General features: G+C 43.2%; 1 protein-coding gene across 12 annotated transcripts in view; it reads right to left on the minus strand.

Annotated features, from left to right (window-relative positions):
* The window catches only part of COL6A3 (collagen type VI alpha 3 chain), a 109,059-nt gene that overhangs the window by 26,478 nt on the left and 65,134 nt on the right, over positions 1–17,447 (minus strand). For all 12 annotated transcript variants that reach the window (XM_079974944.1, XM_079974943.1, XM_079974942.1 and 9 more), the window contains 20 exons: positions 17,263–17,334; positions 15,236–15,262; positions 15,059–15,103; positions 14,888–14,941; positions 14,441–14,503; positions 13,801–13,866; positions 13,625–13,678; positions 11,495–11,530; positions 9,800–9,862; positions 8,804–8,866; positions 7,660–7,722; positions 6,049–6,111; positions 5,676–5,726; positions 4,774–4,809; positions 4,613–4,675; positions 3,463–3,525; positions 1,422–1,454; positions 1,289–1,325; positions 512–1,182; positions 34–130 (listed from right to left, as the gene is read on the minus strand). In XM_079974944.1, the coding sequence (XP_079831070.1) occupies positions 34–130; positions 512–1,182; positions 1,289–1,325; positions 1,422–1,454; positions 3,463–3,525; positions 4,613–4,675; positions 4,774–4,809; positions 5,676–5,726; positions 6,049–6,111; positions 7,660–7,722; positions 8,804–8,866; positions 9,800–9,862; positions 11,495–11,530; positions 13,625–13,678; positions 13,801–13,866; positions 14,441–14,503; positions 14,888–14,941; positions 15,059–15,103; positions 15,236–15,262; positions 17,263–17,334 (1,720 nt within the window). The remainder of the gene's footprint in view (positions 1–33; positions 131–511; positions 1,183–1,288; positions 1,326–1,421; positions 1,455–3,462; positions 3,526–4,612; positions 4,676–4,773; positions 4,810–5,675; positions 5,727–6,048; positions 6,112–7,659; positions 7,723–8,803; positions 8,867–9,799; positions 9,863–11,494; positions 11,531–13,624; positions 13,679–13,800; positions 13,867–14,440; positions 14,504–14,887; positions 14,942–15,058; positions 15,104–15,235; positions 15,263–17,262; positions 17,335–17,447) is intronic.

Consider the following 17,447-nt stretch of genomic DNA (forward strand, 5'->3'; position numbering starts at 1 on the left):
ACATTATATAGGAAAGAAACCCAAGAACCTTACCTAGACAAACGTGGCACGTTATTACTCTCCTAATAATTTGGTTCAGTAGATCCCTGTTGCCAGAAAATACGATGGCTTGCCCACCAGTATTGTTGATCTGGTTTAGACAAAAAAGAAAACAGGCATCAAACATTGATTGGTGAATAGCTGAGGCCAAACAGAAGATTCGGTTGACTTCTGAAAACTTTGAGCAGCTTATGCTTTTTAGACCTGCCTTCAGACTACACAGGAGATGGTGGCTGAGAGCTAGAAATCAGGCAGTCAGTTTCATCATGCTTTTTTACAGTGCATAAAAATGAAAAGCGTTTCTTTTTCATATTTATAAATGCTTTAATACATATGCCACTTCTTTTTTTAAAAAAACTGCAAGGCTTTAAAAGAGGGCAATATGCCTGATGGCCACAGTCCCTGGAGAATGGCTGTGGCTTAATCCCACAAAATACCCCTGGAGGAGAAGAAAAGTTGAAGGGATGCAAACCTGCAGTGCATTTATGAGTTGTCTGTCCTCTCTGGAGGTAAGGAACACAGGCACAACTCCCGCATCATATAATTTCATGACAGCTTCGTTAAGTTGTGCAGATGCTCTTGTTGGCCCATTGCTGAAGAAAACAGCCACTTTCCGCATGAGGAACCCACTGCGGGCACGTTTGAAGGTATTCCTGGCCACAAAAGACATGACCGTTTCTAAGCTTCGCTGTTTTGATGTCTGCGGCATTTGGAGCTCTTGAATCTGTTTGATGAGATTTCCTTTCCTCCGGGAGTCAGCAAAACGGATCTCAGTGGTGACTTCGCTGTTATAGGTAACTAACGCAACCCGGGCACCCCTGGGACAGTTGCTTTCAGCAATTGTGAGGTTGTTAACAATTGTCAACACTGCTTGCTTCGTTCTGTTGAAAATGTCTGCACTTCCCCCAGTGGCGGTATCTATAGCAAATGCCAGTTCTGTGGGGTAAACTGGACATTCCCTAGGACCTGCAGGTAGTGGATACATTAAACAAGAAAGGAATATGATCAAACACATTTGCTTCCAAAATAGCAAGGGACATATTCTGCAACTACAAACCAGTCCATTCCTTTGAAGCCACAGCTTGCATCCATTTCTGGTGCCAGAAACTGAGGAATCTAATATAGACTTACCATAACAGCAGGCTGTGAATAACAGAAAGAAAGAAAGAAAAAGAAAGAAAGAAAGTCAACGACTTCATAATCTCCTCCAAATCAAACTAAGCATTAGAAGCAAAAGAAATGGACTTACGGCATTTATCTTTGATGTTGCGTACAAGTGTGCATTGCTTTAAAGGAAAAGGAAAGGCAAAGGGTGAAAAAAAGAAGAAATACAAGAAGTTTGGTACCAGCACAAAAAATTATGGTATGAGAAGATGACTTACGTCTCTTGCTTCTCCTCTGTCACCCTTGAGTCCCTGAAAGAAAGGATTTTAAAATGCAACTGTAATTGCAAGACTTGGGTTTCAGAGTGCTTGTCTGATAGGAGCTTGACAGATTTCAGTCAACTGAGTAGTCAGGGAGGAGGGCAAAGGGTGTGTGTGTGAGGGGGGAGTCAGAAGAGTCTTGCCAGGGAATGGAATAGGAAGGAAGCAAATTACAATTTATTGTCATCAGATCCTGTTTGTTGACATTGTATTTTGCAGAATTCTGCATCACTTTTATATTTGAAAATTAATAAAAAATATATAAAGTGTGTGTGTGTGTGTGTGTGTGTGTGTTTTGTGTGCATTCTTCCAAATAACTGTGTGCCTTGAATTCAAGCCAAAGTTTCATCGGGAGATGTTCTTAGCGAAAAATCTGAGTACCACTATTCTGAGGGCCTTATCCATGAAATGTTTAGAAGGGTGCTTCACCTGCCTTTCTACTGATTGGGTTATACCATCAAGCCTCAGTCAAGTCCTTGGCACATTCTATGCTGTCCCCAAATCCCGCAGGCATAAGGTTGGCGCTGCAAGGAGTGCCGTAATTCTTCCACTCTTTTTGTAAAACAGATGCCTCTGGTTTCAGAGGCTGTTCTGACCAGGAGGTCCAAAATGTCACAGGAGGGTTACCTTGGGGGAAACTAAGCCTAGATCCTGACAGGAGGGGGAAGAAACCAGGGAAATTAAGGGGGAAATAATTCCGGAGCTCTCTTCATTACTCAAGATGGTGGAGGGTGGAAAACAGGGCTTCCATCTCTGAGGCGCCAAACCCTTTTGGCCTCCCCCCCATATTTTCAGGGAGGAGGTTGGTTCAAAGGAAAATGTTCAAGGAGGAAGAGGCCAAGCATGGAGCTGAGTGAGGCTTCAGTGGCCACAGAGGGGAAGGAGCAGGAAAGTAGCTCCTGGAGGAGGAGGAGCCACTGCGTTTGGCTCCACCCACACCCTGATGCCGTGTGGGTCACATCATGCACCCCATGATGGCCCCCTTCTCCTGCAGAAGTTGGCGCCTCTGGTGGAGAAGGAAATAATTTATGGGCTTTGATCTCACCCAGCAGGGCTCTTCTTATATTCCAGTGAACTGAGAGGGGGTTCTTTGCTGCTGTTCACTGCTTTTTTCATTATTACCAAGCAGGAGTTGGATAGTTTATATAATAATCGCTTATCAAAATGGCACAAGTGTGGCTGGCATGAGGGTGGGTGACTCAAGCCCAGAAATATCACAAGCAAAGCCAGAAATGCACACGGAAACAGAAACCTCTGCCTCAGAATTCAGAATTGGAGTTCAAACTTTAACGGTCCAAGTTTTGAAACTGATAGCTTAAAATTGTCAATTTGGGTGTTTAATTTTTAGATTATTCTGCATCTTCCAGTCTCATTTCAGATTAGAAAAGCATTGATTAACATCTTCAGCTATTGTTTTACTAAAAGATGTATGAATTAATATTCAGTTGTAAGGGTCATAGGAGTGATGTTCACATCAGCTGGCAAGAGCCAGTTCCCTCACTGTATTATCATTTCTTCTTGGAACTTTCTTTAAACTTTGCACGTATGTTTTTATGTTGTGATTTTATCCTGTGAACCACACTGAGACTTTCAGGTATAGGGCAGTATACAAATTTAATAAACAGTAAAATAAATAAAAATAAGACTTTCAAGCAATACAAGCAAGCTAGAAATGTTCAGATCAATAACAATTTATTCTTTATAATTCCTTAATCTCTCACACACAATTGCAGAGTTTTTCCTGTTTTTAGCGGTTCTTAATTTTATCTGTAAGCTGCCTTGAGTCCCGTCAGGGGAAAAGGCGGGGTATAAAAATAAAGATATACAAGAAATAAAGGTTTATTCAAGATAACTCGGGATCATTCTATTAGATTAACAGAGATGAAATATGGTATGTGAGTTTAATAGTAAGCTCAGTATAGAAAGAAATGTAAAAGTATTCTAGACTCTTCAGCAAAATCAACAGGTCAGACCAGTAATGTGTGTATTGCAAACTTACCTCTGGCCCGGGATATCCATTCTCTCCCTTTTGGCCTCGTACGCCAGGTGCTCCTGCACTTCCCTAAACAGGAAAAAGCAAGCAAGAGTAAACGTGATTGATCCAAATCCCACACATCTGCCCTTTTAAGTTAATCGCATCTGCTATGGGTTGTTTACCTGGAGAGGTTCGAATTAATGCAAACAGAGCCAGCATGATTCTACCTGGCCTACCTGCAGACCCTCCCCTCTCCATTATTTCTGCCCTGCCCTGGTCTGTGGGGCTGCCCTGACCTCCCATCACTTGCTGAGAGAGAGGGAGCAGGCTGTGAGGGTTCTGGAATTCCTCAACCCCCCCCCCCAGATGTTCAACAGAAATCCGCTCTCCAACAAGTTACCCAAACATTTGAGAGCATTTAATTTCATTTGGAAGTTTATACTAGTTAACTGTTGTAGGGGCTCTTTTATTACCTGATGATTTGGACTTACATATGCTGAAATAATCTTTATTTTAAGCAAGTGTTGTAAGCTGCCTTGAGGACCAGTTGGCAAAAAAAAAAAAGCATATAAATGGTTTAAATAACATTTTTGTTCATGTACACTATGCAGACTCCTGTGTGTTTGTGCAGAATAGGTTGGATCCATAAATAGTGTGTGAAAAACAAACAGCCAGTAGTACTTGCAAATGTTTCTGCAGTGCAATACCAGGTAGCTTTGAATACAGCTTGCACAAGTTTTTGCACAAGTACGTGGTCACTTATTTAGATTTATGCTCTAGCATGAGCTGTAAAACAGCACTACTGTGAACAGAAAGCACCTTTGACAAGCATGCCACATTTGAGTCTAACTCTATGATGTGTTTGGCTGCAGTTGGCCCAATCAGAGTTTATTAGAGATCTCTTCTCTAGTAAACTGGAAGTGGAAGCTGATCTTTGCCTTGTAACTGATCATTTTGACGGTCTGAGACCGATTTTGTGCTGGCACCTACAGCACTTTTATGAATATATGAGTACTGGGACTTCTTTTTTTACCCCAAAAAGGCACCGAATACAACTATGCAAGTAGCTGCAACAGGATGAAACTGGGAATAAAGAAAATGATTTGTAGAAGAACATGAACCAAGCAGGCTCCCATTTTAATCTTCCACTATCAAACACAGGGAGCTACATTACCCTGAGACCTCTGCTTCCTTTGGGGCCAGGATCTCCAACGCCACCATTATCTCCAGGCGCACCCTGTTTAAAACAGAGCAAAGCATTATCTCTCTGGCACATATCACTCATGAGCTACTGTATTTTAGCATAAGGAACATAATTAAAATTTTTCTAAGTACCCTTATTCCTGGATATCCTGGGAAACCTGGCTCTCCCTGTGGAAATAAGAAACAGATTGTGGGTTCAATGAAGGAAAGGCAGCGACCTTCCCTTGTCTGTTCCCAGAAATAAAAGGGCTCAGATGTTCCCAGCTGTGCCATACCAGACCTGAGGAGGCACCCAACAGGCATGCCATGCCACGCCACTCAGCAGAAACAAACCACCTCCATCAATTCTGCTTTGAAATTGTGTTCCCAACCCCCTGTAAGGGCAAATTAACATGGGGGGGGGAATTCATGCAACATAAGACTGATGTTGCCTGGATGCTCCTCACCCCCATGAATGCTTGAGATGCTGTAAATGGGAAGTAATTGGCTGGTGTGGAATTGTCCCAAGGAACCCCTTCCCACTGCCATGTACTGCTTACAATGACTCTAGGATTTCTTTTCTAAGTAATAATAGTTTCACTGGAGTCTAGTTCTGTATATGCATACTTCAGATAACTTCGTACATTGTTTGAACTTGTTAGTCTTGGCTTTTATCATCCATTTTATTTCTCAGGCATCCTGTTTATAAAATCATTTTTGCTAATTAAGCACAACCGCTGTGAAGACTAACATTATCAAGAATTTTTTTTATTATGATTCATACAATACCACCAGGGTGTATTCTTGTAGAGTACTTGCAGTATACTTGAAACATTGCAGGTTTCACAGGTGAAAACAGGCAAATCCCTGCCCAAAGATTTGTGTGTGGCCACCTAGACAGCATCTTAAAAAGCAGAGACATCACCTTGCCAACAAAGGTCCGTATAGTTAAAGCTATGGTTTTCCCAGTAGTGATGTATGGAAGTGAGAGCTGGACCATCAAGAAGGCTGATCGCCAAAGAATGGATGCTTTTGAATTATGGGACTGTACATACCTTTCTGCCTTTAGCTCCTGCCCTGCCAACTCCATCTCGCCCATCATCTCCCTACAAGACATAAAGGTGCAGAACATGAATGCGCAACACATCCTGGAGCTTAGAGCCTCTTCAGCCAGTGTATGTGATCCTCAAAATTAGACATGTCAGAAGGCCAAGGTTAATGTGTTCAAAGAGAGCTCTTTGAAAGAGAGGATTGGGAGAGTTGAAACGGAGGCTCTGTGAAGTGGATTGTGAGCTGCCAGCGCTGGCCTCGCTGCAGGGATCAAGCTCTTCAGCTTCTCAGAAGCGAGCCTGTGGGGACTGGCTGTTCGTTTCTCAATGGGGAAATGGTGTTCAGCAATGCTTCCAGCCTCCACGGAGCCACACTTACCGTCTCTCCTCGGGGCCCAGTGGGACCATTGGGACCCTTTGGACCAGGATTGCCAGGTTCGCCCTGTGTTAAAAATAATAAATTTAACTTAGGATGCAAGCTAGTATAACACAGCACTTAAGGGGCTCGGATATGAATCCCTGGTTGGAATCGCTTCTGCAATAGGCTCATGAGGTGACCTTAGGAAATCTGCCTCCTCTGCTTAAGCACTCCCATCTGAAATATGGGGGTAACAATACTAATCTCACATGCAGGAGGGTTGTAAACATTGGAACAAGATAATGTAAATAAAGGGCTCTCAACACTTGAAGAAGCGTCTCCACCTTCCTCGTTCAGCTCCGACGGCCTTCTGGAGGGTCACTCACTGTGAGAAGCCAAGTTACAGGGAACCAGGCAAAGGGCCTTCTCGGTGGTGGCACCCACCCTGTGGAATGCCCTCCCATCAGATGTCAAGGAAATAAACAACTATCTGACTTTTAGAAAACATCTGAAGGCAGCCCTGTTTAGGGAAGTTTTCAGTGCTTGATGTTTTATTCTGTTTAATATTCTGTTGGGAGCTGCCCAGAGTGGCTGGGGAAACCCAGCCAGATGGGCGGGGTATAAATACTGAAATTATTATTATTATTATTTGTGTTTAGTGCCATCTAAATGCAAAGCTTTATTATTATTTCTCTCTTTCTCTTCCTACGTCTGGGCACAGCAACCCAAAGAGAGAAGGGAAGGAAGCCTCGAGATGGAGGAACCACCAAATTCAAATTCTTGCAGGGCTTACACTGGAGGGTAGAAGGGGGGCAACATTTCTCTTTCCTTTCTGTAACCGTAAATCCCCCCCCCCCCCGAAGTATGTGAGCTTCAGGGTCAGGGAACTTTATCTCCATTCTGGGGGGAGGAGGGCTCTGACAGTGGATCATCCCCTTTCCCCTCCTAACGCAGGTGCTGTATCGACGACAGAGGAGGAACAAATGGAGAGTTTTCCACAGCTGCAGCAAGGAGGCATCCATGGGCAGACCTCATACTCAGCCAGCAGAGATGAGAATCTCTGGGGATTTCCCTTCCAGAGACCCTAAGATTGTGCCTTTAATATTTGCTGCACTATATTAAATTGGCTTAAAATGGCACCTATCTTCATTGCCCAACCAACCACATTAAGGAGAGGCTTTAATTCAGGTTCTGTAAGCTCCCCCCGCCCCCGCCTATGTTGATAGTTAAACCTGAGACAGAAAAAATCCCTTCTGGATACATCAGCATTCAAAGCATTTGACACATTTTCAGTAGGAGTTGCAGCATTTGCACTCTGCATATGTGCAGAATCTCATTTTTAATTTTGAGCTACAGAAGAACTTTGAGAGAAATAATCATGCTTGTTCTGTACTGCTTCCGAGCACGAAGCAACTTCACATTTCAAACTAGGCATTCACACATTTTGGCAACGTCACTAGAGCTGACCTCTTATATTTATGACTTTCAAAGTGATATTGTTAAAATGCATGCCATCACAGAAGAATGGGGCTGACTCCCCTTCATAACAGGAACCCTAGAAAATCATTCACATCTTAACACCAACATTAGTGTCCCCCATCTCCAGCCGTTCTCTGTAATTTTGTCACTTACCTTTTTCCCAAGAGGACCCAGCCGGCCACGCTCCCCAGCAACTCCCGGTGGGCCTCCACCGCCCTATGGAGACCAAGGTCTGGAGATTGGCAACAGAGCAATAGCGCAAACATAACAACAGGAACAGCATGAACAGAAATTCTTATGGAAGCTCAAGGGGCAGGATTTAATCTATGTTCAGATACACTTGGGCAGCATTTGGAATCAAGATGGTAGACTGAGCCTTTCAAAACTGCACTGATTCTAACCACTGACTTCAAAACTCAACTGATTTTTTGGTTTCTTAGAATTCCTGAGCAATGCTGGACATAAGGCAGCCATGAGAGCCGGATTCTGCACTCATATAATCCCCAGATGAATTTGGGCAAGTAAGTGCAGTTCCTTTAAAACCTAAATTTCAAACTTTTAAAATGCTGCACTCATATTTGGTAATTTTGCAACTTTATTTTCAATTCCAGTTTTCGGTAACATTGGAAGAATTTGTGGGAGGAACTGCTACAATGAATTTCTGTGAATGCTACTCAATAACATCACAGCAGCTTCATTATTATTACAGTATCTATTTATTTCTACTCCGCCTTTTTCCCCGACAGGGAAAATTCTGCTGGACGGATTTTTGAATGAAACTTTTCAGATTAACAGAAACAAGGAGCATTTAAGAAGTTACAATTTGTGAAGGATCTTGACAAGCTGGAATGTGTGCAGAGGAGGGCAACCAAGATGGTGAAAGGTCTTGAACCCAAACCTTATGAGGAACGGAAAGAAGCAGTTGGGTATGTTTAGCCTGGAAAAGAGGAGACTGAGAGGAGATAGGATAGCCATCTTCAAATATCTTAAGGGCTGTCACATGGAAGGTGGAGCCAGCTTGTTTTCTCCTGCTCTGGAAGGTAGGACTCAAACCAATGGATTCAGGTTACAAGAAATGAGATTCCAGCTAAACATCAGGGAAAACATTCTGGCCCTAAGAACTGTTGGCAGTGAAATGGTCAGTGGTGGACTTGGTCAGTGGTGGACTCTCCTTCCTTGGGGGTTTTTAAGTAGAGGTTGGATGGCCACCTGTCATGGATGGTTGGACTAGATGACCCTGAAGGGTTCCTCCCAAATCTACAATTCTACGATTCTAAGAAGAATAAAATAATTTTACCCTTGGACCAGGCAGTCCTTGCTCTCCTCGAAGACCTGGAGTTCCAATGGTGCCAGGCGCTCCCTGTACATAAGCAAAAGCAAATAGCTGAGATAAAAAGCATTCAATACAAAAATGGAATTTTGCCGAAACACAAAGGAGCAGTAACTTAAGGCCTGGGTTCAACTTTTGAGGTCATGGCACTATTTCTTCCCTGATATAAATAAATCTCAGGAAATGACAAAAACTTACTTTCCCATGTCTTGACACCACAAAATAATATATAGAAGCTCTGTGCAGACATTTCTTCAGTAAATATATAATGGTCTGCACCAGGGCCGTAGCTAGGGAGTGGTAAGAAAGGCAAAATCAGCTAAAAATATATTAAAAAAATTAAATAACAGATTTTCTGTGAAAGAATTCGTTACAAGGTGAAGTGTGTGAGGAATTGAATAGGTGGAGGAAGGGTGGAGGAGAGGTGGAAAGAAAAGCTAATTTGTTTGTGGCTGGGGGGTGCAATCTGGATGGTTCTGCAAGATCACCCAGCTACGGCTCTGGTCTGCACTGGACTTGAATTGAACCAGTATCCCATGCAGTAGGCTAAATATACAACATTAACTATTTAGCGATCCAATGATGGTCTCAGTGCAATTCCACTGTTGGTACGTTTTCAATTCACATCCCAGGAATTATGTAGAAAGATAAAGTTCACAGCATCCTCTGTTGGTACTTTGCAGGGGGAAGAGAGAAGCACCAGTTACTTACTACTGTTATGAATGGACAGATTTACCTTACCGGGCATATATTTGAGCTGTGACATTTCCTGGCTTTTGGGCTCCCACTGTTTACTGCTTAACCTGGGAAAGTGCTTCAGCTGCAGCCCACAAGGGCTCAAGCCACATTAGTCTTCAAGGTGCCACAAGTCTCCTTTCTGTTCTCTGCTGTGCAACAGACTAGCAGGGCCCTGCCCTGGAACGTCACCAGAAATGCCAGAAATAAGCCACAGAATCTTCTCACCTGTGGTCCTCTTGGACCTGGTTCTCCCACAGATCCTGGTGTACCTGCTGGGCCTCTGTTTCCCTAAAATATAAGAGTAATTGAGTAGCCAGTGTAATGAAACTAGTGGGCTGTAGATTAAGGACAGACAAAAAGAAATAAGCACTTCTTCACAACATGTGGAATTGACTAACCCTAGGTGAGGTACTGAACAGGGTGTGAAGACTTTTCTGCTGTCCTCTGCCTTTGCTCCTCAAACCACGCATACATGGCCAACCCTGTAAATTCTGCTTCCTTTTTAATGAGAGTCTGTATTCCTAAAGTAGATTAGGCAAATCCATGGAGTTTCTACGTTCAAACAGCAGGACTGGGCATCTCTTGCCTCCATGTTGCCTCTTTGTGGGCTTCTCAGAAATATCTGCACCGCCCACTGCTGGGAACAGGGTTCTGGGCTAGAGTCTAGCATTTAAAAGATGAAATGTAACTTTCCTAAATGTTGTCCAGTATCTACATGGAAAGCTTCATTTTCCTCAAAGGTTTATTTCCATGAACCAGACTGGGTGGCTGTGGACCAGTCATGACTGCTTAGCTTCATCTGAGCTACCTTGTAGGGTTGCTGCAAGGATAAAATGGGGGGGGGGCGACACCAGACATGTGTGCATGGGGTGTGGCAGGTATAGCCAGCCAGGGACACCCTAATGTTTCAGAAAACCAGGAATCGTGATGAGGAGGAGAGCATAGAGTGCAGCAACCTAGCTCCCTCAACTGCCACAATTCTCAGGGAAGCAGTGGGGAGGGAGAAACAAAGGCAGAATGGGGAATGAGGAATGCAGAGAGAGATGCAGGCAGAATAAAATGGCTGGAATGGCTTCTGCCCACATCAGTCTCTGGAAGCATCCCTGGGGTGACTGGCTCCCGTGGCAGCAGTAAGGGAGGTGGGAGGGAATCCTTCTCTAGGCCAGGAAGATGAAGAAAATTTGATCTGTTTTGCTCAGTTTGGATCAGTTCATTATCTGGTTAAAGATAAAGATCATGAAAATTGACCATATATTTCTGCATGTCTGGTTAATACTACCATATAAATTTGGTATTTTGTGTATCATTTTTAAGTTGTGTAAGTAAAGTTTAGTTGTCAATTTTAAAAAGTAAGTTTAGTTAAGCTTCAGTTTCTTTTGTTTTGTTGGATGAATAAAAATAATGTTCTTTAGGACTGAGTATGAATATGCATTCATCAAATGTACATCTTTAAATAAATAAAAATTCCATGGGTGCACACCTGAACGAAATGTGCTGTGCATGCCTTGTAAACCTCACCATGTAAACCTCACTGAATTTCAGGTCTTATTACTAATAGGTTCACAATATTTTTTTTTTCCAGACATGAGCCACCTGTGAAGCATATTCATGTCTGCAAACATCATAACAATTGCCTTGTATAAATGAGCAGTGTACATGATTAGCTAAAAAATAATAATAATCCATAAATGGTTCAGCTGCTTCTAGGGCAAATGTTTCTAAAACAAATTATCCTAAATGCAAAGTCACCTCACAAATTTATATTTAATATCAGAATTGCAGGAATTCTCATTTGCATTCTTCAAATCTGATATGACTTCTCCTGTCCTGCAACCCATATTCCCAATCATGGATCTTAAAAAAAGAAAGAAAGAATGGTGTAGAAGTATTATATTTTGCATGTAGATTGTTAGCACTTACTTTGATCCCTGGAGGTCCTCTTCTGCCCTGTTCTCCCTGCAAATCGATAAAAAGCACAGCCACAAACAGTAATGTGAATCTATCTCTAGCAACAACCTCTGTTCTATTTTTGTCACTGCCTCTGCTTTGCAGTCTTCTTTCATGGTTCCCTGATAGGAAACAGGCCACTTATTCTGAACTTCCTTTGTGGGAAGGCATGTGGAAGATCGCAGTAGCTGTTTTCGCTAAACAAGCCTTATCCTACACCTCCTCTGCATATAAATTTTTATTAATTAACATCAAAACAAAACAAAATATATTAATTTCACATCGTTTTTCACAACTTATTTCCTTTTTGGACTTCCCTCAGCTGTTCCGTAAATCATCCATAGTTATAATTTTAATTACGCATTTCTCAGATTTATATTGACATTGTTTATCTCTTTTTTCCTATTCCCTTTAGACAATACTTCTTACTTTTTCACAGTGCTTCTTTAAATCCTTTAAGTGTCATCTGTCCCTCACTTATATATTCCAGATATTCCACAAATTTCCCCCAGTCCTCGATGAACTTTTGGTCTCTTAAGTATCTAATCTTCCCTGTCAATTTATCTAGCTCTGCGTAATCTAACAGTTTCATTCTCCATTATTCCACAGTTGGTATTTCTTGTTGTTTCCATTTCTGGGCCAGTAACACTCTTGCTGCTGTTACTGCATATTGGAAAAATTTACAGTCTTTTCTTTTTATCTCATTTCCTACTATTCCTAACAGAAAGACTTCTGGTTTCTTTGTGAATGTATATTTTAGAATCTTCTTCAGTTCATTATATATCTTTTCCCAGAAGTCTTTCATTTTCTTACATTCCCACCACATGTGATAAAAAGTACCTTCTTTATCTTTACATTTCCAACACTTATTGCATGTCTTATATATTTTGGTTATTTTTGCCGGTGTCATATACCATCTATAGAACATTTTCATCACATTCTCTTTTAACGTCATACAAGCAGTGAATTTTAAACCCTCCTTCCATAATTTTTCCCAGTCCTCAAATTGTATATTATAACCCACATCTCTGGCCCAACGAATCATTACCGATTTAACTTCCTCATCCTTCAAATTCCATTCTAACAACAGTTTATACATTTTGGATGGATTTTTACCATCATTATCTATAATTTCACTTTCCGACACCTCCTCTGGTCCAGCTTCTGGCCCTCCTTTCCTTCAATGTTTCTTCCCCAGTGATGCCCATGACATGGCTTCCCCCCAGACAGCACCCACATTCTCACTGCCCTCACCCAGATCCCTTAGGAATACCCTGCTTCATAACACCAGGCAATATGTCTCCCACCCAATGAAGCTGGCGTTCTTGTGGTAAAACCATTCCCTATAACAGGCAGGGCCATGCCTCCTTCATCACGGTAATGTGGCCTCCTGCCAAGCCTCAGATCTGGGGCCCATTGCGACTGAAAGTGTTATATCCAGATCTTTGGATGAAGGTGCGTCAGTCCACATTTGCCACATGTTCCTCCCAATATGTCCTCGCTCCAAAGCTGGCATGAAATCCGCTGAATTGTCTCAGGCAGCAACCAGCTCAAGGCGACTGAATGCAGGGAATCCATCCCTGATGATACTCCCATGGGAGCAGGAGAGCATGCAGGGGAGAGCAGGGAAATGGCTCACCTGGCTGTTTCCCCTAGTTTCTCTCATTGGTTTTGTAAGTAAACAAATACTATAATCCCAACACACTGATTTCTAACAGTAGCATGAGCTTGGCTGGAAGGCGCACAATTCAGATGTTACTGAAGCTAAGCAAGTGTGGAGCCAGTCATAGGAGACCACCTGGGAACCCCGCTGAATGTCAGCTTGAACTTCATGATGGAAGAAAGGTGGGCTCTAAATGCACCTACATAAATAAATAAGAAAGAACCCACACTGGGGTGCTGCACCAACCTGCACCCCCTCCAAATTGTTTTCAAGAAGCAAATCTTGATGAAGGACAGTATGAAAAATATTACAAATAACAGCTCAGTTCTCTGTCCTGATGCATTGTTGATGGAGTGTAGCAAAGCTGTTTCCTTCCATTTCACACTAGGAACCATTAGCCAGAAGCAAACTAAACAGTAGGGGAAAAGAACAGCACTCACGTTTCTTCCAGGTCCTCCTGGGGTACCTGCTGGTCCATCTCTTCCAGCTTCTCCCTGGGACAGACAAAGCACAGAGTCTGTTTATTGCTTTATAGGCAAAGAGTAATCAATATAACAACATTTTCTTTGAATTATCAGTTTTTCTTGCAATGACAATCCAATGAAATAAGCTTTACCGTTTGTCCAAGTTCACCCTTTTGGCCTTTAGCTCCTGGCTGAGTGACATCAGGTCCTGGTGTGCCCTGGAAGCAGCAGCAGCGAAAAGTGAACAAGTCATTAGTGAGGTAGCATTTGCTTTAGTAACTTTCTGAGTAGCCATGATTTGTGTTTTGAAGCAGGTGCTGCAAAATTAACATGTCTTGAGATCTCAGATTGTTATGCTATATATATATTTCCCCTGCCTCAGCCCACTGGAAGGGATTCAACTAGCAAAGGTGGATGCCTCGATTGCTTTGAGGGTTGGGCTCTAGGAGCCCAAATTTCAGTCACCTCAGAAGAGGTAGCTGCATCTGCATGTTACGCTGCAGTAAGGTGCATCCAGTACCCCAGATGTTCCCGTTCCAGAGAGCTGGTCAGCAGAGAAACCTAAATAAATTGGGACAGCTTGTGGCCCACTCCCAGGAACCATGTACACATTAGGGGTTGCTTGTATACAGTATGCCAGAGATGGGGAAGAACCAAAATTGTGTGCGTGTTTTAGTGATGCACACCACTGGATATCAAGAGCCTTCTGCTTCGCAGAGAAACTGCTCCATGACAGTTGCCACAGTCTAAAGTCTGAAATAAAAACCCTTGAAAAATGTTCAGCATATTTACCGAATCTCCTCGCAATCCACGGTCGCCACGCTCTCCTCTTTCTCCTTTGACTCCTTTGGCACCCTGCAAAGGTATATCCACATCATAACCCAGCTGAAAGGCACCCAACACAGCTATGGCTTTCTGCAGTCAGTGTGTCGCTTGCAGCTTTAAGTATGTTGTCTGACGATTGTTGATTTCCCACAAAGAAAACACTAATGAAATGGAAAATGGACTGCATTCTTGCATCTATGTCAGGGCCTCTTTAGTACCAAACAAGAGGACCCCGCCTTAGGCCGCGCGTGTCTTTTCTGATGTAGAATCAGATGTGTTGGTGCCTGTGTTGGACCCGCGGAGGTCTTGAGGTTGCAAGCATTTTGCTTTGGTTGTTTGGGTGCCGGCAACAGCTCTGGGTTCACATTTGCCCTAGTGTGTTTTGAGTACTGTAATAGATAATATAAAACTTACCCGTCTACCGGGGCCTCCCCTGTCCCCAGGAGAACCGGGATGGCCTCTGTCTCCCTGGCAAAAGCAATCACATTATTCACATCTATTAATGAAAGTTTGTTACATAAAACAAATATTTTCCAAACCAGAAAAGTTTCCTTTAAATGACCAAATGTTTCCCAGGCAACTTACTTCTTCCCCATCTATTCCATCGAGGCCAGCCTCACCCAATTCACCCTGCAGAAGGGAACAAAGCAGTTATTACAGGGCAAACCACCAAATTTACACAAAGGTGACAATGCATTGTTTGTAGGAGACAATACATGGTACACATTTTTTCCTTCTGATATTTCTAAATGGTTAACATACCTTTTCCCCTTGAAATCCACGACCTCCCTAGAGAGATACGAGAAAAGGAAGGTTATTCATGTAAGTAAAACCTTGTTCCTCAGAAACCCAAATTAGAGAAATAAATCAAATGATAATCAAGGGGCCACCACAGTTCGAATCCGCAGATCATCTGAGTTCCATCAGCTTTCCCACTGACTTCAGTAAGAGTTGACCTGCTCTAAAAACTGCTTGATACAAGAATGTTGTGGCTCAAGGTGCCCCCAACTTAAAAAAATAAAATGAAATTTAAAGGCTGAAATCTGATGCGCATTTACCCCAGAGTGAGTTCTACTGAGGTCTCAGTAGACTTTGATAGGAATGTGTTGGAGGGGCTGGGCATGAATTGTGCAGAAAGCCACAAAGCCCAGTGGGTATTGCAGCATCAAGAAGAACTTTGTATTTTCTACCCTTTCTGTAAATTCTTAAGGACACAATGAAGATTCCAGCCCCTCGGAGGGCTCATGAGCATGGGACCAGAGTGCACAAACTAGAATAATCAGAAGAGTTGCAAGAGTTGTTGTAGCTCGAAAGGATAAAACTGCTCAAATAAATGCCTTTCTTTTCCCACATCTGAATCGCTCTCCCTTCTGCCCACCCACTTTCCAACTCTCCTTAGACCCTTTGCTCAAAACAAGTATCTACAACAGGGTTTCCCAAACTTGGGTTCTCAGCTGTTGTTGGACTGTAAAAGGTAAAGGTAAAGGACCCCTAGACGGTTAAGTCCAGTCAAAGGTGACTATGGGGTTGCTTTCAGGCCGAGGGAGCCGGCGTTTGTCCACAGACAGCTTTCCAGGTCATGTGGCCAGCATGACTAAACCGCTTCTGGTGCAATGGGACACTGTGATGGAAACCAGAGCGCACAGAAATGCTGTTTACCTTCCTGCTGCAGTGGTACCTATTTATCTACTTGCACTGGTGTGCTTTCGAACTGCTAGGTTGGCAGAAGCTGGGATAGAGCAAAGGGAGCTCACCCCATCATGTGCATTTGAACCATCAATCTTCTGATCAGCAAGCCCAAGAGGCTCAGTGGTTTAGACCACCGTAACTCCCATCATCCCTAACCAGCAGGACCAGTGGTCAGGGATGCTGGAAATTGTAGTTCCAAAACAGCTGGAGGGCCAAGTTTGGGAAACTCTGCTCTAGAAAATAAGACAGACATTCTAGACCATGAATGTGGACCCTTCAGGTCCATGCCAGGGACAGAGGTCAAATGTGCCTCTCCAGGCCTCTTTCTCTGGCTGCCAGAACTCTCTGGAGAGCACCTGCCCTCCCCCAGGCCACAGCCTCTCATGGACTCTGCTCTGCTTCTCAGGTGCTTCTCCCTGGCTGCACTGTGCCCTTGTACTGTGACAGTGCCTCTCACTTGCCTGGACAGAGGACGTAGGTGGGTGAGAGCGGTTTTGTATGTGAAGAAACTTCTTCCCTTTGCACGGGGTGGAATGCATTCTATTGTGCAAAGCTTGCCTGTAGCTTACTTGGGTCTGAGTTGATGTCACTTTGGGTTCCCTCCATTCTGCTAAACCTGTTTTGCAATGGCCTGGTGTCTACATGCAGATAAATGAATTAGCTTGAAACTAACTTACTGCGGAAAGGTTGTATCCCCTGCTCTGCCTTCTGCTGCCTCTGGCCCCATCCACCCTGACATGTGGCCACTGAGCTCAACGGGGCTACTCTCAGGTAAGTGGGTATATGAGTGAAGCCTCCCTGGATAATCCTACAGATATCTGTTCAGAAGTTCAACTGAATTCAGTGGGGCTTCTTCCCCAGGAAAGTGGGACGAGACTTGCAGCATCCATCACTGTCATTCATTTTCTGAGCTTAGGGGAAAGAAGACGAAGCAATGTGCTGAAAATACCCAATATTTATCACATGATAAATATGGGTACTCACGGATCTGCTGCAAAATACCAATACTTGATCTTCAGCTGGAGTGAACAGGGCTGGAACCTATGGACAGATGTTCATCTGCTTTATTCTGTACTATTTGTGGTTGTTGCTTTTAATACCTTAGTTCCTCTTTCACCAGGACAACCTTGGAATCCTTGAGTTCCATTTATACCCGGAGGCCCACGGTCACCCTGTGAAGAAAGAAAGGAATAATTCAACAATTTGCATTTATGTCCATTCAGTCATAGATGGACTGGGTATTATCTTGGCTATTGTACCTTACCTAGAAAGCTGCTTATTTAAG

The sequence above is a fragment of the Podarcis cretensis genome (assembly GCF_951804945.1).
Source record: "Podarcis cretensis genome assembly, chromosome: 1".
NCBI classification, from domain to species: domain Eukaryota; kingdom Metazoa; phylum Chordata; class Lepidosauria; order Squamata; family Lacertidae; genus Podarcis; species Podarcis cretensis.